The sequence below is a fragment of the Galeopterus variegatus genome, unplaced genomic scaffold (assembly GCF_000696425.1).
Source record: "Galeopterus variegatus unplaced genomic scaffold, G_variegatus-3.0.2 Scaffold153, whole genome shotgun sequence".
Classification (NCBI taxonomy): domain Eukaryota; kingdom Metazoa; phylum Chordata; class Mammalia; order Dermoptera; family Cynocephalidae; genus Galeopterus; species Galeopterus variegatus.
Window position 1 is genome coordinate 539,862 of NW_007726264.1, and position 15,891 is coordinate 555,752.

Sequence of the window (15,891 nt, forward strand, 5' to 3'; positions counted from 1 at the left end):
AAACACATGTAATTACAGCACCAGGTCCTTATTATTTAATGTATGTGTTCTAACACTATGATGAGGATGAATAAAATTAGCATAACATGTAATTTTATAATAAATATGAAATAGCAATAATGTAACTGTTAACTGTGAGAAACTTTCCAGAACACATTTGCAGTATAGTTATGTCCCTCTGATCTTAACAAATTAAATAAACACTGACTGAACTGCTAAGTGCCTGAGTAGCAAGACGGCCGATATTGCTGTCTTAGGCTCTCTGCTTCCCGTGCATTGCCCATGAACCTCATTTAGACCCAGTAAGAGGGAAATCTGACCAGCAGCCTGAGCCACCTCTGCTACTGTGACCCTTTGCTGCCCATATTGGATCTTTCCCTGTCAAACTCTGGATTTCTACTGTGGCTGTCCCAGCCCTGTTCCATGCTGCCTCAGGGAAGTCTCTCAGGTCCAGCCTGTGCCACAGGTAAGCCTCTGAAGGACACTGATGCTCCGAGTGACTCACCCCTTCAGGGCCTACCATTGACCTCCACGGGCCCAGCACCAATGCTCAGGCCCTTGTCCTCTTGGGTTCCTGTCACCCTTGAAACTCTATGCCCAAGGCAGCTCCTGTGTCTCCTTGAAGGACCAACAGCCACTGCCCCTCTTTTTAGTCTCTAGGATTTCCCCAGGGGTTAGGCTGCTTTTCTTTGTAACCTCTAGAATATACAAGAGTTCACTCCACTCCCCTCACAGATTGAGGAGCTTTGATGGAGTCCAGAGCTTTGACAATGCACAGAGGGCTTGTTTGCCTGTCTTCTGGAGATAAAGGATCACCAGCAGATCAGTTCTTTCTTTCTGACCCCTGATACAAAAGACCAACTCCCTATCCTGACTATGGAGCTTGACTGCCTATGAGGGGGCCCCACATGTTGAAGCACAAGAGACCCATTTACCCCCAAACCTTCATCTCTTCAAGCTAACACCATCCATATATCAGTGATGAATCATCCTCTACTGTGAGTCCCACATCCCCTGGGGACTCAGATGATTTCCCAGTGTTACCAGGCCCCATCCCACTAGTGCAGACATAAAATCACAAATTTAATCTCCAGGAGTACTATTCTGATACACACATAAATCCCAATATCTATCCATCTACCTATCATGTATCTTTCTCTCTGTCTCTCTCTCTATCCAGTAAAACTCGACATCTTAAATGTCACTTACTCTTACTGTTTTAGGGAAAGATAAAGTTTATTTTTACCTATGACCTTTATACTCAGCTATTCCCTCTCCCACAATGTTCCCTCCCCCCCCCCCCTTTTTTAGCTTGTTCTGTTATCCAAGCCTGTTTATAAAAGAATAAAAGAAATGCTTTCATGGAAGGATGAATAGTTCATCCAGCTCTCTGTTAGTAACATTCTTGGAGATTTGGTACAAAATCATGGAAAACCCCTTCATGAATTAAGCTTAGAAAGGAATTGACTTAATATTAGAGGAAGCCAAACATATGTTAGAAGATCAGTGTACTAGGGCAGAGACATAGCTGGCAAAATATATATATATGTATATATTTATACATATACATATATACACACACATATAACAGATCAGACATTTCATTTTCACAGATCTCTAATGATATGGGATAATTTTGGGCTACAACCAAATCAATCATCCCCCAAAACAAAAAAAGAATGAGAGTATTTATGCCTGAAAAAAGAGCTAAAGTCAATATGGACACAGAAGAACATCAGAGGAAATTCCATCAGATTAAATGACTCAGGTGGTTTTAATTATGCTCTTAGGACACTTCTCAAGACTGAAGATTTACCAGGGTTTTAGTCACAGTTAAGAAGCTGGTACTTTTAGGCCATGGCATTGTCAGCAGATTTCTGTTCCAATAACATGTAATAATGTGCTTGACAAAAGCACCTGTGCCTCTCTAATTGCTATACAATTAATTCGTCTAAGTTCTAAAAGCAGTTTAATTATTCTAGCAACCTCACCTTAGGTTTACTTATGGCTTTTGCCCCTAGGATATCAGACCACCCCTCCAGAATCACTTCACTCATGCTTTCATCTGGTTGCCCAGCTATGAAGCTGGTATTATTATAAAACTATAAAACAATGAGAGGAGGTAGTATTTTCTGTGTTTTGGGTGATGATAAAATGCTGGTTTACTTCATAATGTTCTCTGTGTGGATGTCTTTTCCACTCCTACCTAGTCCCCATTGTTGCTTTGTTGGTCTAAGAAAGAATACTGATATAATAATTTTTAATCACAGCTTCAGGAAGAAAAATGCTGTCACAAAAATCAAATTAATGTGCAGCATTTTTACCTACAATAAGAGCTGACAAAGAACAGATTAGGAATTTGGAAGTGAAATTCTTGATGTGTTCTGTTTTCTCCGCCAAGTTTATTGAGTATTTGCCTCGTTCTTCTCTTCAACTACCACCACCTACTCAATTAGTTGCTACTCTTATAAGCTCACCTGCTAAGGTAGATAGAAGACATAGATGGTAACTCTTCACTCTGTTCAAGAGTGACCACTTGAATTGATTGCATTCTGCAGCTTTGAGGTCACTTTAAAAATATGTATGTATACACACACACACACACATTAAATTATTAATACGGATATAATACTTTCATCTCTTCTAACTATGTTTTTCTCCCATAAGAGTTACCAGAGAGAAAAAAAATATGCAGTCCTCTCTAGTAATATTTTCAAAATGTTTCATATGAATGGCAAGAAAGAAAAGAAAGCCACTAAGTCATTATGGCGTTTTTGGAAACCACTTTCCCGATTATCTGTTTTCCTGCCATTTGAATCAAAGTATTTGATCTCAGATCACAAGCATGCAAGAACTTAATGATGTCTTTCACATTATTAAGCTGTCCCAAATCCAACATCAATAGGTTTATTTTTTTAAGTGGGATTTTAAAGGTTTTTTTTTTCTTTTTCCTAAAGAAGATACATCTGTTACTTTAGCAAGGGAGAAACTTTAATAGATACATTGATAATTTATGTGAGTCTTTCTGAACTTTCACTTAACCTTACAAACACATCATTTAATTAGCAACTACCACATCTCACCTAGCTGAGACTGTCTTTAGGTGGGACAGGGCTTTGTAGAGCAGCACATTGCTACAATATGGAATTTGTATATTTGCCTTTCATTCAAAATAGGAATGTTGTGTGTTTTGATTACTCAAATATCTTTTTTAAAAAATCTGTTTTATTGCTGTCATCAGAATATCTGCACTAAAGAGAAACTGGGGGCCGGCCTGTGGCTCACTCGGGAGAGTGTGGTGCTGATAACACCAAGACCACGGGTTCGGATCCCATATAGGGATGGCCGGTTAGCTCCCTGGGTGAGCGTGGTGCTGACAACACCAATTCAAGGGTTAAGATCCCCTTACCGGTCATCTTTAAAATAAATAAATAAATGAATAAATAAAGAGAAACTGCACAGATGAAATGAATATTAAAAGACTGAATCAAGACCGCATGCCCCATTCTTCCTCTCCTGCCCCAAATCCTTGGAAACCACAGAAAATGAGCAAATGAATCTATAACACTGTAAAACAAGAAAGTGTTCTCTAGTTGGGCAAGGAATTATGCAGGATTGCAGAGAGAGAGACAGAGAGAGAGAGAGAGAGAGAGAGAGAGAGAGAGAGAGAGAGAGAGAAGGGTTCTGATGGAAGGAGAGAGCTATATCCCAAAACACATGTTGAATAAGGCACTACAAAAAAGGCGTCTCAGCATTGCTCCAGGTAGTGGATACTGGATGCAGGAAAAAGTTCCCAAGATTAAAAACTGGAAAAGATGAATAAATAAAAAAGACATAGTTCCTGCGAGTGAAAATGTTTAGCAAGATGTATGGAAAAATACCCTGTCCTAGATCATCAGGGAGAAATGTCAGGACATCAATAAAAGAGGAAATCCTGAAAGCTTCTGGGTGAGATTCATTGCACCTTCCTTGGTAGCAGTAAGCATAATTTTTTAAAAAGGAAACAGTTATCTTAAAATTATAAGTGAAAATTATTTGGAGTGTAAAATTATTTCTCCAGCCAAATATCATCAAGTGTTAGGACAAAATAAGAACCTTTTCAGACATACAGGGTTTAGAAAGTTTACCACCCCTCTCTGAAAGAATCACTAGAAGATGTATTCCTGAAAATTAATCCAAGAAGAAGATGAGAGTCAAGAAAGTAGTGAGGAAGTAAAAAACTAAAAACTAAAAAACTAAACCTTTGTAGTTCAGTCTAAATAAGTATTGATTATTTAGAAATTTTAATGAAAATTTGGAATTAAAACTCAGAAGGCCTCAACATATGAGAGGTACAGAGGTTGGCTGACAAGGAAGGAAGCAGAACAAGGAAGTAAAATACTGCCAAAGTTCTCAACTTGCTTAGGGTGAGGATATGGATCTTGGCTAACTCTTAGTGTTAATAGAAAACTTTAAGTACAAATACAAATTGTGTGTTGAAAAAATTTGATAAGCCAAATACAGTAGTCTCCCCTTATCCTCTGGGGATACGTTCCAAGATGCCCAGTGGATGCCTGAAACCATGCATCCACAAAAACTTCTTCCTTGTTCTCATTTCTTTTTTTTTGACCTAGGTTCTAATACTCCTAGGTTCTAATATTCCTTTCTTTTTAAGTTAATTGTTTTAATATTTTTAAAATAAAAACATTAATTTTTCAAATGACTAAAAAATAAGCTTTATTTGCTGAAATTGTTCTGGAACTCCTTCACAGGAATTCTAAACTCTTCTTTAATTTATAGCACATTTACACACTATCTTTGCTTGTGGCATTGCCATTCTTGAGTTGATTAATAGGCTCCCCCATCCCCAAATCAGTGTCCATGTGAGCATCCAGAATTCAGCAATAGGCTTCCTATCCTTGTTCCAGGGAGATGGTACCAATGAATCTTACATATAACACTGAAAACCAAACTTGCATATAGACCAACAAGAACAATCTCCATTATAGCCCCTTTAATGTAAGTTGATGCTTTCATTGAAAATGGTCTTTGAAATTTTTTGGAAGTCTTCAGAACAGTTTAAGCATCTTCTTGTTATTCTCCACAAATGATTCCCTCATCCTATCCAGAAGAATTGTTACCTGTGACTTAGAATACTTTTCACAGATGACTATAAGGCTATACTGGGATTGCATTTAAGCTTATAATTCAGGGTAAGTGAACTGAAGTTAGATCAACAGTCTAACTGAGCTAACATTATATTAAGTGGATTTTTTTTCACAGACATGTTCATTTTTATTAAAGCAAAAATTACTTAACCATTTAAACAGCATAAATTAATTTAGGAGCCCAGATAGATTATAGCCAACACAGGGCAAAAAGCCCACAGGCAGATAAATTGCAAAAGGTCGACTAAGTGCAAACAGTTTTTCTTTCAGCTCAGTATCTCCCTCAGTAAAGATTATTTAAGCAACAATAGTTTGCATAATGTACTGCAACTTTGCCTAAGATTGTAGCTCTGTTAATTCTAATATTAAAAAATGCAAATACTCATTATAATTAAGAAATTCATTTTAATTTCTGCTTTGATTTATTTTAAAACAAAAATAGTACTACATTTTACAGGGTTAGAAAAGGAAACTAACACGTATTGAGTTGCTGTAATGTCCCAGGTAATAAGTTATTTTCTCTAAACAATCTCCAGTCTAGGTTATATTACAGTCTTATTAATGAGAAAGCTGTGTTCTTTGTAACCATTCTGAAGCTGATTCTGAACTAATATTCTTTATTAGTGTTATCCCAGTAAGATAAGCATGATGGATGTAATAAAAACCTAAAACAAAATGATGGCTGGCCATTATGGGGATCCCAACCCATGACCTTGGTGTTACTAGCACCATGCTCTCCCAAGTGAGCTAACTGGCCAGAAAAAAAAAAAAGTGATTACAATGCGGAAGGTTGAATATACTAATTATCCTGATTTGAGCATCACATATTGCAAAAAGGTATTGATAGTCAACGCTGTACCCCACAGATATGTACAATCAATTATGTTTCAATAAAAAATATTTTTAAAAGTTGAATTTGAGTGAAATACAGGGGAACCAATTGAAGAGAAAAATCTTTGAAGTGCAGTGCATGCAGGGAAACCTTCGAACAGAGCTCATCCTTTACCTTCACCTAAGCTGTCATGCTAGAGGGAAAACCAATAAATGCCATGAATGTGGAGAAGCTTCAGTCAAAGTGTACACCTTGCTAGACTTCAGAGGACTCGTACTGGAGATAAACCTCATGAATATAAATGAATGTGGAAGAATCTTTACCTATGTCACATCCCTTATTAAATATCAGAGAATACATCCCAAATAGAGACCTTATAAATGTAATGAACTTTTTCAACTTTAGGGAATTCGTATGAGATTTTAAAAGAAAAACCTTGTGAATTTGGTAAATACAGGATCTAATAGCCAGGCTTTGTTCCGTATCTTAGTGCACACCTAAAGTTACCAACTTAAGGTAGTTTAATACATTCTGGAGAATATAATAAAACAAATATTCATAGATAATGTGAAACATTCCATTACCTTTAGTGCCTTTTATGCCAATATAAATAGGGGGAAATTCTGGTTAAAATATACACCTCTACTTTCTATGTTCATATTCTTAATATTTTCATCAACCTGTAATGAGACAATTTAAATTTTTTTTCTGGATTATAATACATGTAAACTGAATGCCTTTCTTTTTTCTTTTTTTCTGGAAATTATTTGCTTACTGCAAAGCAAATGTGTAAGGTAAAAGTCAGAAGTCCCCTCAGGCTAATTCTCATTTCTTACTGTTAAAATGTTTTCTGGCATATATTTATTCAGAAATTTTTCTTTGATGATAACAAAAAAAGAAATAAATAAAAACCCCTAAAGTCATACTTTGCATATTATACCTCAATCTGATTTTTAAAAACTTAAGATATTATGAATGTCTCTTCTAGTCAATAAATAGAAATCCTCATTATTTCAAAAAGGCAGTGTACCAGTTTATCTAACCAAAACCCTGTTGATAGACAAAGAATATTGTAATAAACATTTTTGTGTACTTGTTAAAGCATTTCTGAAAGTTAAATTTCTAAAAGAAAAACAAAAAATTAGAGAAACATATAGGCATTTATGCAATTTCAGTTTTGATGGTTACTGCCAAATTGCCCTTCAAGGAATATAAATCATTGTTAAAAGTGTTGAAGTATGAGTTGATTAAAACTTAATTAATTTTATTCACAAAGCATTCTAAAACAGCTGATAGAGAGGAACATCAGCTTTCCAGTTAAGAAACTTGTTTAAACTATTTTTGCCCACAAAAAATTTTGCTCTTTTTATGAGACAAAAAATAGAAAGTATTATTTTAAAAATATAAATTAAATATTATTGTGACCTTGCTATCTTTAGGCAATGCCCTCAGGCATTTTATTGATTAAAAACTTTTTTGTGTGTGCTCCAACTTCACCTCACTCTTTTTGTAATAAATAATAGATACCACCATATTTATAATAAATGATAGGGGCTTTCTTATTTTAGAATTAGTCATAAAAGAATAAATATAAATTGCTATGTTGTAGAGACCTCTTCCCCTTAGGCAGACATTCCTTCAAATGCAGTTCACACAGACCTGCATATCCTTGGGGAAAACATAATTTAAACCACAGAGAAGTAACACTCCTGCATGGAAATTGTGCCATCCAAGATATTGCTAAAACTCTGGGGCTCCTCAGATAACCACTGCTGGTCTCAAAGATTTGGGTATGTTATCATTTCACTTCATGTAATTATTATATTCATAAACAGTCATGGAATATATCATTTTTGTAACTGGAAATGATCACAACTTTGTGACCTTTTAGATGGAAACTGAAGTCCCAGGAGGCAAAAGGCTTTCTGAAGCCCCTCAGTAGCTGACGGAGCTCTGGGAACCTATAGGATACTTTGCCTCCAACCATGCTTGAATCAGTTCATGAAAGAATGAGCTTGTGCTATAACAGACTCCTACTGAATTGTTAATAAAAATTCAGGTAATTTATTCAAAGCAATCGGACTTTTACAAAAGGTAAATTTTGAAAAATTTAGAAGAGCAGATTTCTGTCTGCTTCTTTCTCTTCAAAGTAGACTAAACTTTCCATTTCACATGATTAGAAATATTTGGGTTCCTAAAGAAAATCAGTTCACTTCTGTTATCTTCCAACAATTAGAATGGGAGAAATAAAGACTAACTGAGAGTAAAATTGGATATGTTAGACTTTAAAATAAAGATTGAAAATAGATATACATTTCGAATCATATCTCACACAGCTTTGTCTGTGGTAGAAGTTGTAAACATAACTCACTTAGATTAATCTAGAAAAGTTATTTACAACAAATAGTTAAGAGAGAATGACTACTAATCTTATTTCTCACTTGAACAGCAGGCTCTTTTTCAATTTATTTTTTCGCTTTAAAAATCCTCTAAAGCAGATAGATGTCTAAAAGGAGTCATCATCTGCATCATTTATAACCTTAACTTGCGTGTGGATCAGTAGGCTGAGTGGTTTAATTGGGATAAATGGAGCAAGTAAAAGACCAATGAACCAGGTGAAATTTTCATGTACACGTCAAGAGTGTCCTTGTTAATTTACGAATGATCCAATACTATTAAGAGCTGTTTTATAAAGTTATTCCTTGTGCTCCTTGAATGATTGATATAATCTGTTAAAATACACAAAACAAAACAAAACAAACAAACAAACAAAAAATTTGCTAAGATTTTGGCCCCCAAATCTATTATAAACTGGGATGGTTTGACGTAATCATCCTGGCATAGTACTCTCTTTAGAACTCTATTAAAATAACAGTGAACTGAGAAACTGAAGGTCTCAGTTTTAGAATCAAACAGGAGGTTCGCTTTAGGAAGCCATTTACCTCTGTGTGTCCCAGTTTCCTCCATATATAGGGAAGTTACTGGTGTGAATGACAAAAGCCGAAATAGCAATGATCAGAAATAAATACTAAGGAAAAATAAGAGTTTTTAAAGTTTAAATATTTAAATTTTAAAATATTAAACACAAATTCAAAATATTAAATATGAAACTCATAAAATAAACCATAAAAATCATAACGTTATGTGTATATTATTACATAATACAGTTTTTAATGATTCACATATCATCTTCCATATCTGTTACCAAATGTGTGATATTATAGTTGTAAATTATTTTTATGGTATTTCTAAAAATTATCTTCCTGAATAGTCTTTGCTTTGAAAACAGAATTCAGTAGTCAACTACAGTTGATAAGCTTTGTGGTAGGAATAAATATAACATTTTTTAAAACTAGAATGGTTAAACATGTTATCTAAAATAGCTGTAATTCTATTTGCACAGATTGATTTCCTGCAAAGTTTGACTGCTTAATGAAATTTGATGGAACTAAAGCCCATCTATTGAGAAATGAGCCTGTGGCATAAATACATTGCTTAGAGATAGTTTTCAATATCTCAAAAGCTTTGGATGGGGGAAATTATGGCTAATAATCATCATATTTATTATTCAGAAAGGAACATATCTCCATACCTTAATAGAACTGTTAATATTTGGCAACTAACAATTTTTTTTTTATTTGTGAAATTGCTTTTTTACAATAAAGTCACCAAGGACACAAAATATGAGGGGTCTTCAAAATAGTTCATGGAAAGATTTGCATTATCTTTTAATTACATTTTTCCATGAACTTTTTGAAATACCGTCATATATAATTTGAATATTTGAATACAAGTGGAAGAGTTGATAACAAGCCTATGTTTAAAAACTGATTATTTAACATTTTTTAAAAATGAGTTTTACTTGAAAAGAGGACCTCGCTGATCTGAAAGATGACACAGGTCTTTAATTTGTTATGTTAACTCCCCTGATTACATAATTAAATGAGGGCCTAAAATTCACTAATTAGTTTATCTCTTTTAGTTCCCTAGCTTGTTAATAGTACCAGCTGGATGAAAATCTGAAGTTGTGACAAGTCTGTCTGAGCCCATGCAATCCCTTTCCCTCTACAAACCCACAGAAATGTTGGATAAAGTATGACCATTTTCTTCAGTACATAGGCCTGCATGGGGGAGCAAATGAGCAGATGCCAGAAGCAAAGGGAAAGTGAAAACCTGAATGATAAGCCCTTTAACTAAAACTTAGATAGTTCAGGTTACACCAGACCCAGATATAATCTAAGACTAAAGATTAGGGTTAAAATACCTACACAGGATCCTTGGCAGATGGCAGCTGGAACTGATGTTCTTGTATCAATCTGGGACCCTGAAGAACTCCACCTCCATAAAGACGTAGTTAGGATGACAACTCCTCTCATCTATTCAAGGGGGAGAAAAATCTCCCACGAGAATGGAGACTCCAAACAAATGTAAAATTCACATTCATTTCACCTAGATGATGGGAAAATTCTTTTTTTTTTTTTTTTTCGTGTCTGGCAACGGATCGCAACCCTCAGTGTCGCGCCCGTACTGGACCAGGACCGGCAACGGGATCGCAACCCTCGATGTTGCTCCCACACCTCGCTCAGCCAGTGAGCGGGAACCGGTCTGTATGTGGGATCCGAACCCTCGGCGGGAGCGCCACGGCACTCCCAAGCGGTGCACTGTAGCAGTGCACCACCGGGTCGGCCCCACCTAGATGATGGGAAAATTCTAAACTGACAAATTAATGGAAAACCAATTTAAGACCATGGAAGCTCCAAGGTGCTCACAATCACAAAGGCAAAACCCCTCTGTAGAAATATTTCTAATACACAAAGTGTGTGGAATTCACACTGGAAATAAATCCATTAAAGATGAACTTATAACAAGAATTATAATCTATATGATTTTTATGATCTACCAAAAAGGACAGTCAGCAAATATGGCAAACAGGAAAATAAGTGCATCCAGTAATTGATATAAAAGAGAAACAAGAGAGACATGAAATAAATATAATTACATGATTTAAAAGGTTTTCTAAAAAGGAATAGAAGCCATTTTGAAAGAGGATTTATGGAAAAAAGAACGAGAAGATGTTAAAAAGCACCAAAGAGAACTTTTAAAAATGAAAAATGCAGTCACGAAATTAAATATTCACTATATAGGCACAAAAAAAAAATAAGAAAGAACTGAAGAGAGAATTAGTATGCTGAGCAAACATAGATCTGAGAAAATGGCACAGAATGCAATATAGAAAGAAATAAAGATTAATGAGAGAGTGAAAGACATGGAGAATAGGATATGAAACTCCAACACAGGTCCAGTAGAAGTTCCAGAAAAAATATAGAAAGAATGGGAGAGAGTTAATATTTGAAAAGAGAGTGACTTATGTTCTTACAGATCTAATTAAAGCTCTGAATGGGCATGCCAACTCCCAAAAGAATAAATAAAATAAACCACAGTTACATACACTGCAATTAACTTTCAGAATACCAAAGACAAAGAAAAAAAAAGCAATCAGAAAAAAGACAGATTATTTACAAAGGAGCAACAATGAAATGGATAACTTCTTATCAGTAACGACAGAGACAGTGGATTCTTACCAAGATTCAAGCAGGGTTTTGCATGGAACTCAACAGAGTTCTTTCTAATATTCATTTGGAAGAGCAAACAAGGACAAGAGTAGCCAAGACAGTTGTGAGGAGATAAAAGGTGGAGCAGGGGGTGGGGCACAGCTATCAAGAGTTATTATGTAGATATGGTAATTAAAACAGTTTGGTTTTGGCACAGAGATAGACATAGGCTAATGGGAAACAAGAGGGAGCCTGGAAACAGACCCACGTTTATAGGAGATTGTTATATGACAGAAGTGGAATTACCAGTCACTGGGAGAAATGGTTAATGGTGCTGGGACAACTGGTTATCTGTATAGAAAAAATAAAATTCGATCTCAACTTCATTTCTTACCCCCAAATCAATTTCGGGTGAATTAAAACCACCTAAATTCAAAAAACAAAGCTATAAAACTTTAAGAAAAACATGTGGGGGGATATCTCTGTTATCTCAAGGTAAGGAAGGGTTTATTACAGAAAAAAAGACACAAACCATAAAGAAAATATAGATAAATTCCACTATATTAGAATTAAAACTCGGGCCCGCCCCGTGGCTCACTCAGAAGAGTGTGGCGCTGGTAGCGCTGAGGCCGCGGGTTCGGATCCTATATAGGGACGGCTGGTGCACTCACTGGCTGAGCGTGGGGCAGACGACATCGAGCCGAGGGTTGCGATACCCTTACTGGTTTAAAAAAAAAAAAAGAGGCAAAGAAAAAGAATTCAAACTCTTCAATACATCCAAAGACACATAAGCAAAGTAAAAAATATATAATATATATAGCCAAGAAAAGATTACTATTTAGAATATATAAAGAATTCAAATCATAAAGATGTGAGAGAAAAAGAGAGAGATCCTAATAGAAAATGAAGAAAGGACATAAGTAGACAACTCAGAGAAGAGCAATTCCAGCTGGTCAATAAATATATGAAAAGGTGTTCAACCTTACTAGTGATCTTGGAAATGCAAAAGTGAGATAAAATTTTATACCCATCTAATAGGCCAAATTTTTAAAGTTTGACAAAACCAAGTGATGAAATCTTATACCCTCCTGGTGGGAGCACAAATTTATCCAAGTATTTTGAAGGGTAATGATGAAGTACCATATTGCCCAGCAATTTCATTTCCAGATATATACCCTTGCAGCTTCTCTTACCTGAGATTCCCAGTACACTGAAAATTATCTGAGAGACTACTTTCTCAATTCTCCTAAGGCAGAAGTAGCTAGTACCATTCTAGATGCAAAGGAGAAAGAATAATTCACTAATACAATAAATGCCATAGGGCATTAGGTCTCATTTCTCTCAGAAAGCGATTGAGAAGGGTTGCTGGGGGACTCCCTCATGTCTATGTAAACACCTACACAGGAACCGAATGCAGCATCGTTAGTAGTAACAAAAAAAATAATAATAGAAATGATCTAAATGACCATCAAAAGTTTATGGTCATTCCCCCAAAACACAGTCTCTCATTTCTGTTATACCCAGAATGTGTTACAAGTTTTCTCTGAGTAATTTCAAAGTCCTCTTGAATGGGCTATTGCTCTGGCCTCTCAGCTATCTTTGATTTACTGCCTTCTTTTCACCTCTCGCTGACAAAACCAAGACTTGGGTGGCAACAGATGGGTCGAACTTGAGGAGGTGAGGGGACAAAGGAATCAGATAGATTGGCAGGGGGTGGAGAAAGACGATGGGTAAGAGGAGAAGCAGTATAGGCCAGGACTCTATATAAAGACAACTCATTTAGGCCCGTGAATCTTGAAAAGAGATCTAAACACAAAGACTTCTCTGAATATATTGGACATTTAAAGTGTGTGCCCAGGGTCAAGGCTGATGGAGAAGCTAAAGCCTGGGTGGTCATTCTGGGGTTTTCCAGATAGGCAGATGGTTTAGTGGCGATCTAAGGAGCAGAAGCATCTGAACCATCAGAGCTATGACTTTAAGGTGACAGGGGTCCCAGAGCCCAAACCAGGCAGCAATAGTGGCTCCAGGAATGAAGACCAGGCACAAGGGGACTTTGTAACCTAAAGATCAGATCACCAATACGAGGGTGGGAGTTGTGGTCAGACCTGCCAGATGTGTGGGGAGAGGGCAGGAGGGACTGCTTTCCTGCTCTGTGCCAAGGGTATGAATTGTCTTGTAGGATAGGGCAGGGATGAGGCTACAGAAGGCAGAGGAAAGGGAGGATGGGATCCAGGCAGGACATGGGGTCAAGTTTTGTTTACTCTCTGGATCTGGAAACTTTTAATGCTTTCATCATTCGACAAGAATTATTGAGCATCTACTGGGTACAAGACACCGGTCTAGTTACTAAATATATAAAAATAAGACACAGATCCTGTCTTAGGAGGACACATCAGGGACAAAGAAAGGCATATAAAGAAATAATGGCAATGTACTGTGAGAAATGGGATTACAAAGGAAGACTCAGCTCAGTCGGAGTTGGCTAAGAGCTAGGAAGTTTGGGAAATGCTTTGCAGAAGGGTAATCTATATTTAAAGGATATTTTGAAGAATGACTCTGAGTTTGCTCAGGAGACAGTAAATAAAGATTCAGAGGCCTGACAGAAAATGTTTTAGTAACTTTGAATTCACATTACAGGTGGTCCCGACTTACCATGGTTCAACTTAAAAATGTCTTTATCTTTATGATGATGTGAAAGCAAAACACATTCAGTGGAAACCATACTTCGAGTACCCATACAACCATTCTGTTTTTCACTTTCAGTACAAGATTCAATAAATTACATGAGATATTGAGCACTTTATTATCAACTTGACTTTGTGTTTGACGATTTGCGCATTATGCTAATGTAAGTGTCCTGAGCATGTTTAAGATAGGCTAGACTAAGCTATGATGTTCGGTAGTTTAGGTGCGTTTTCAACTTATGATATCTTCAACGTAGGATGTAACCCCATTCTAAGTCGAGGAGCATCTTTATATGGCTAGAGTTTTGTATAACACAGGGAGAGGCATGGAGTATCCAGAGAAGCAGGGCCAGAAATGTGTTCTTGAGCCAGGCCAAAAAGGACCTTGTATTCTTGATATTCTACATTAAGGAGTTTGGAATTTGTCCAGATGGCAATGGGAAACTGAAGAACCTTAAGCAAATGAGAGACATAATCATATTTGCACTTTATAATATATTTGCACTCTGATGTCTCCTGCATGTAGTCTGAACTCGTCTCTGTGAACTCTCCATGGATTGGTTCCACTTTACTATTCAAATGTATTTTTTACTATTCCCCAACCACCAAGGTCTGCTGATATCTGCACTGTTAATAGTGCCAGTGTCATCCCCATTTCTTAGCCTATATTCACATGATTTCATCAGCCCTAAATACAGTATATGATCATGATAAAAGCACAGGCTTTGGAGTCAGGCTGCATGGATTTCAACTTTGTCCCTATCTTTGCTAGCTGTCCTTAACGTCTCTGCATCTTAGTTTCTTCATCTAAAATTGGGACAGTAATAATGACTGTCTCCTAGGGTTACTGTGAAAATTAAATGAGCTTAGTGCAAAATACCTAGAAAAATAACTAGTACATAGTTAGCACTCATTAAAAGATAGCTATTTTTATTTTCTTCTAGATTTCCAGTACCTATTTAACAGGACCAAGCTTAAATCCCACCTGCTTTTTGAAAACTTCCTAGACTTTTGCCAGCTCTTATGGCTTTTCATTCTATAATTGTTTTATTCAATGTGCAAAACACCAAAATTATTTATATTATGATACTGGCTTTTGTGGTTCACTGTTTTCTTAGTTCAAATTTTATTCCCCAACTCAACTGTAAATACTTGAAGAGTAAAGACTGTCTGTCTGCAGCATGACTCTGATCACATAGTAGACACACTACGTATAGTATTGATTAAATTTGTCATTCTACAGGAGTACTATAACTGAATGTAATTTTTAAATTTCTAAAATCTGTAGCGCTATATCTTTATTCAACAATGATTCATTAATAAGTAAATGACTTAATATTTGAACTCTTAATGATTCTCATTTTTTTAAAGATGGGACATCTTGGGAGCTGTCATTGGTACAGAATGTGGAACAATAGAATCTGGTTTATCAATGGTCTTCCTCAAAGACGGAGAGAGGAAATTATGCACTCCGTACATGGACACTACCGATTATGGAAACCTGAGGTTTTACTTCGTTATGGGTAGGTATATTCTGAACAAACTTTTTTGGCCTTGGTGCAGATTCTAGGCCAGCACCTATTCTTGAAGAACTAAGATTGTCTATTGTCTACCAATAAAATGAAAATTCATGAAATATGAGCCTGTTGACAAAGCAAAACCTGTGGTGCTCAGCC

The 15,891-nt window shown here is 36.2% G+C and overlaps 1 protein-coding gene across 2 annotated transcripts in view; it reads left to right on the top strand.

The window, feature by feature from the left end:
- Positions 1 to 15,891, top strand: part of RELN (reelin) — a 472,813-nt gene that overhangs the window by 289,702 nt on the left and 167,220 nt on the right. For both annotated transcript variants that reach the window (XM_008592225.1, XM_008592230.1), the window contains exon 12: positions 15,587 to 15,738. In XM_008592225.1, coding sequence (XP_008590447.1) covers positions 15,587 to 15,738 — 152 coding nt within the window. The remainder of the gene's footprint in view (positions 1 to 15,586; positions 15,739 to 15,891) is intronic.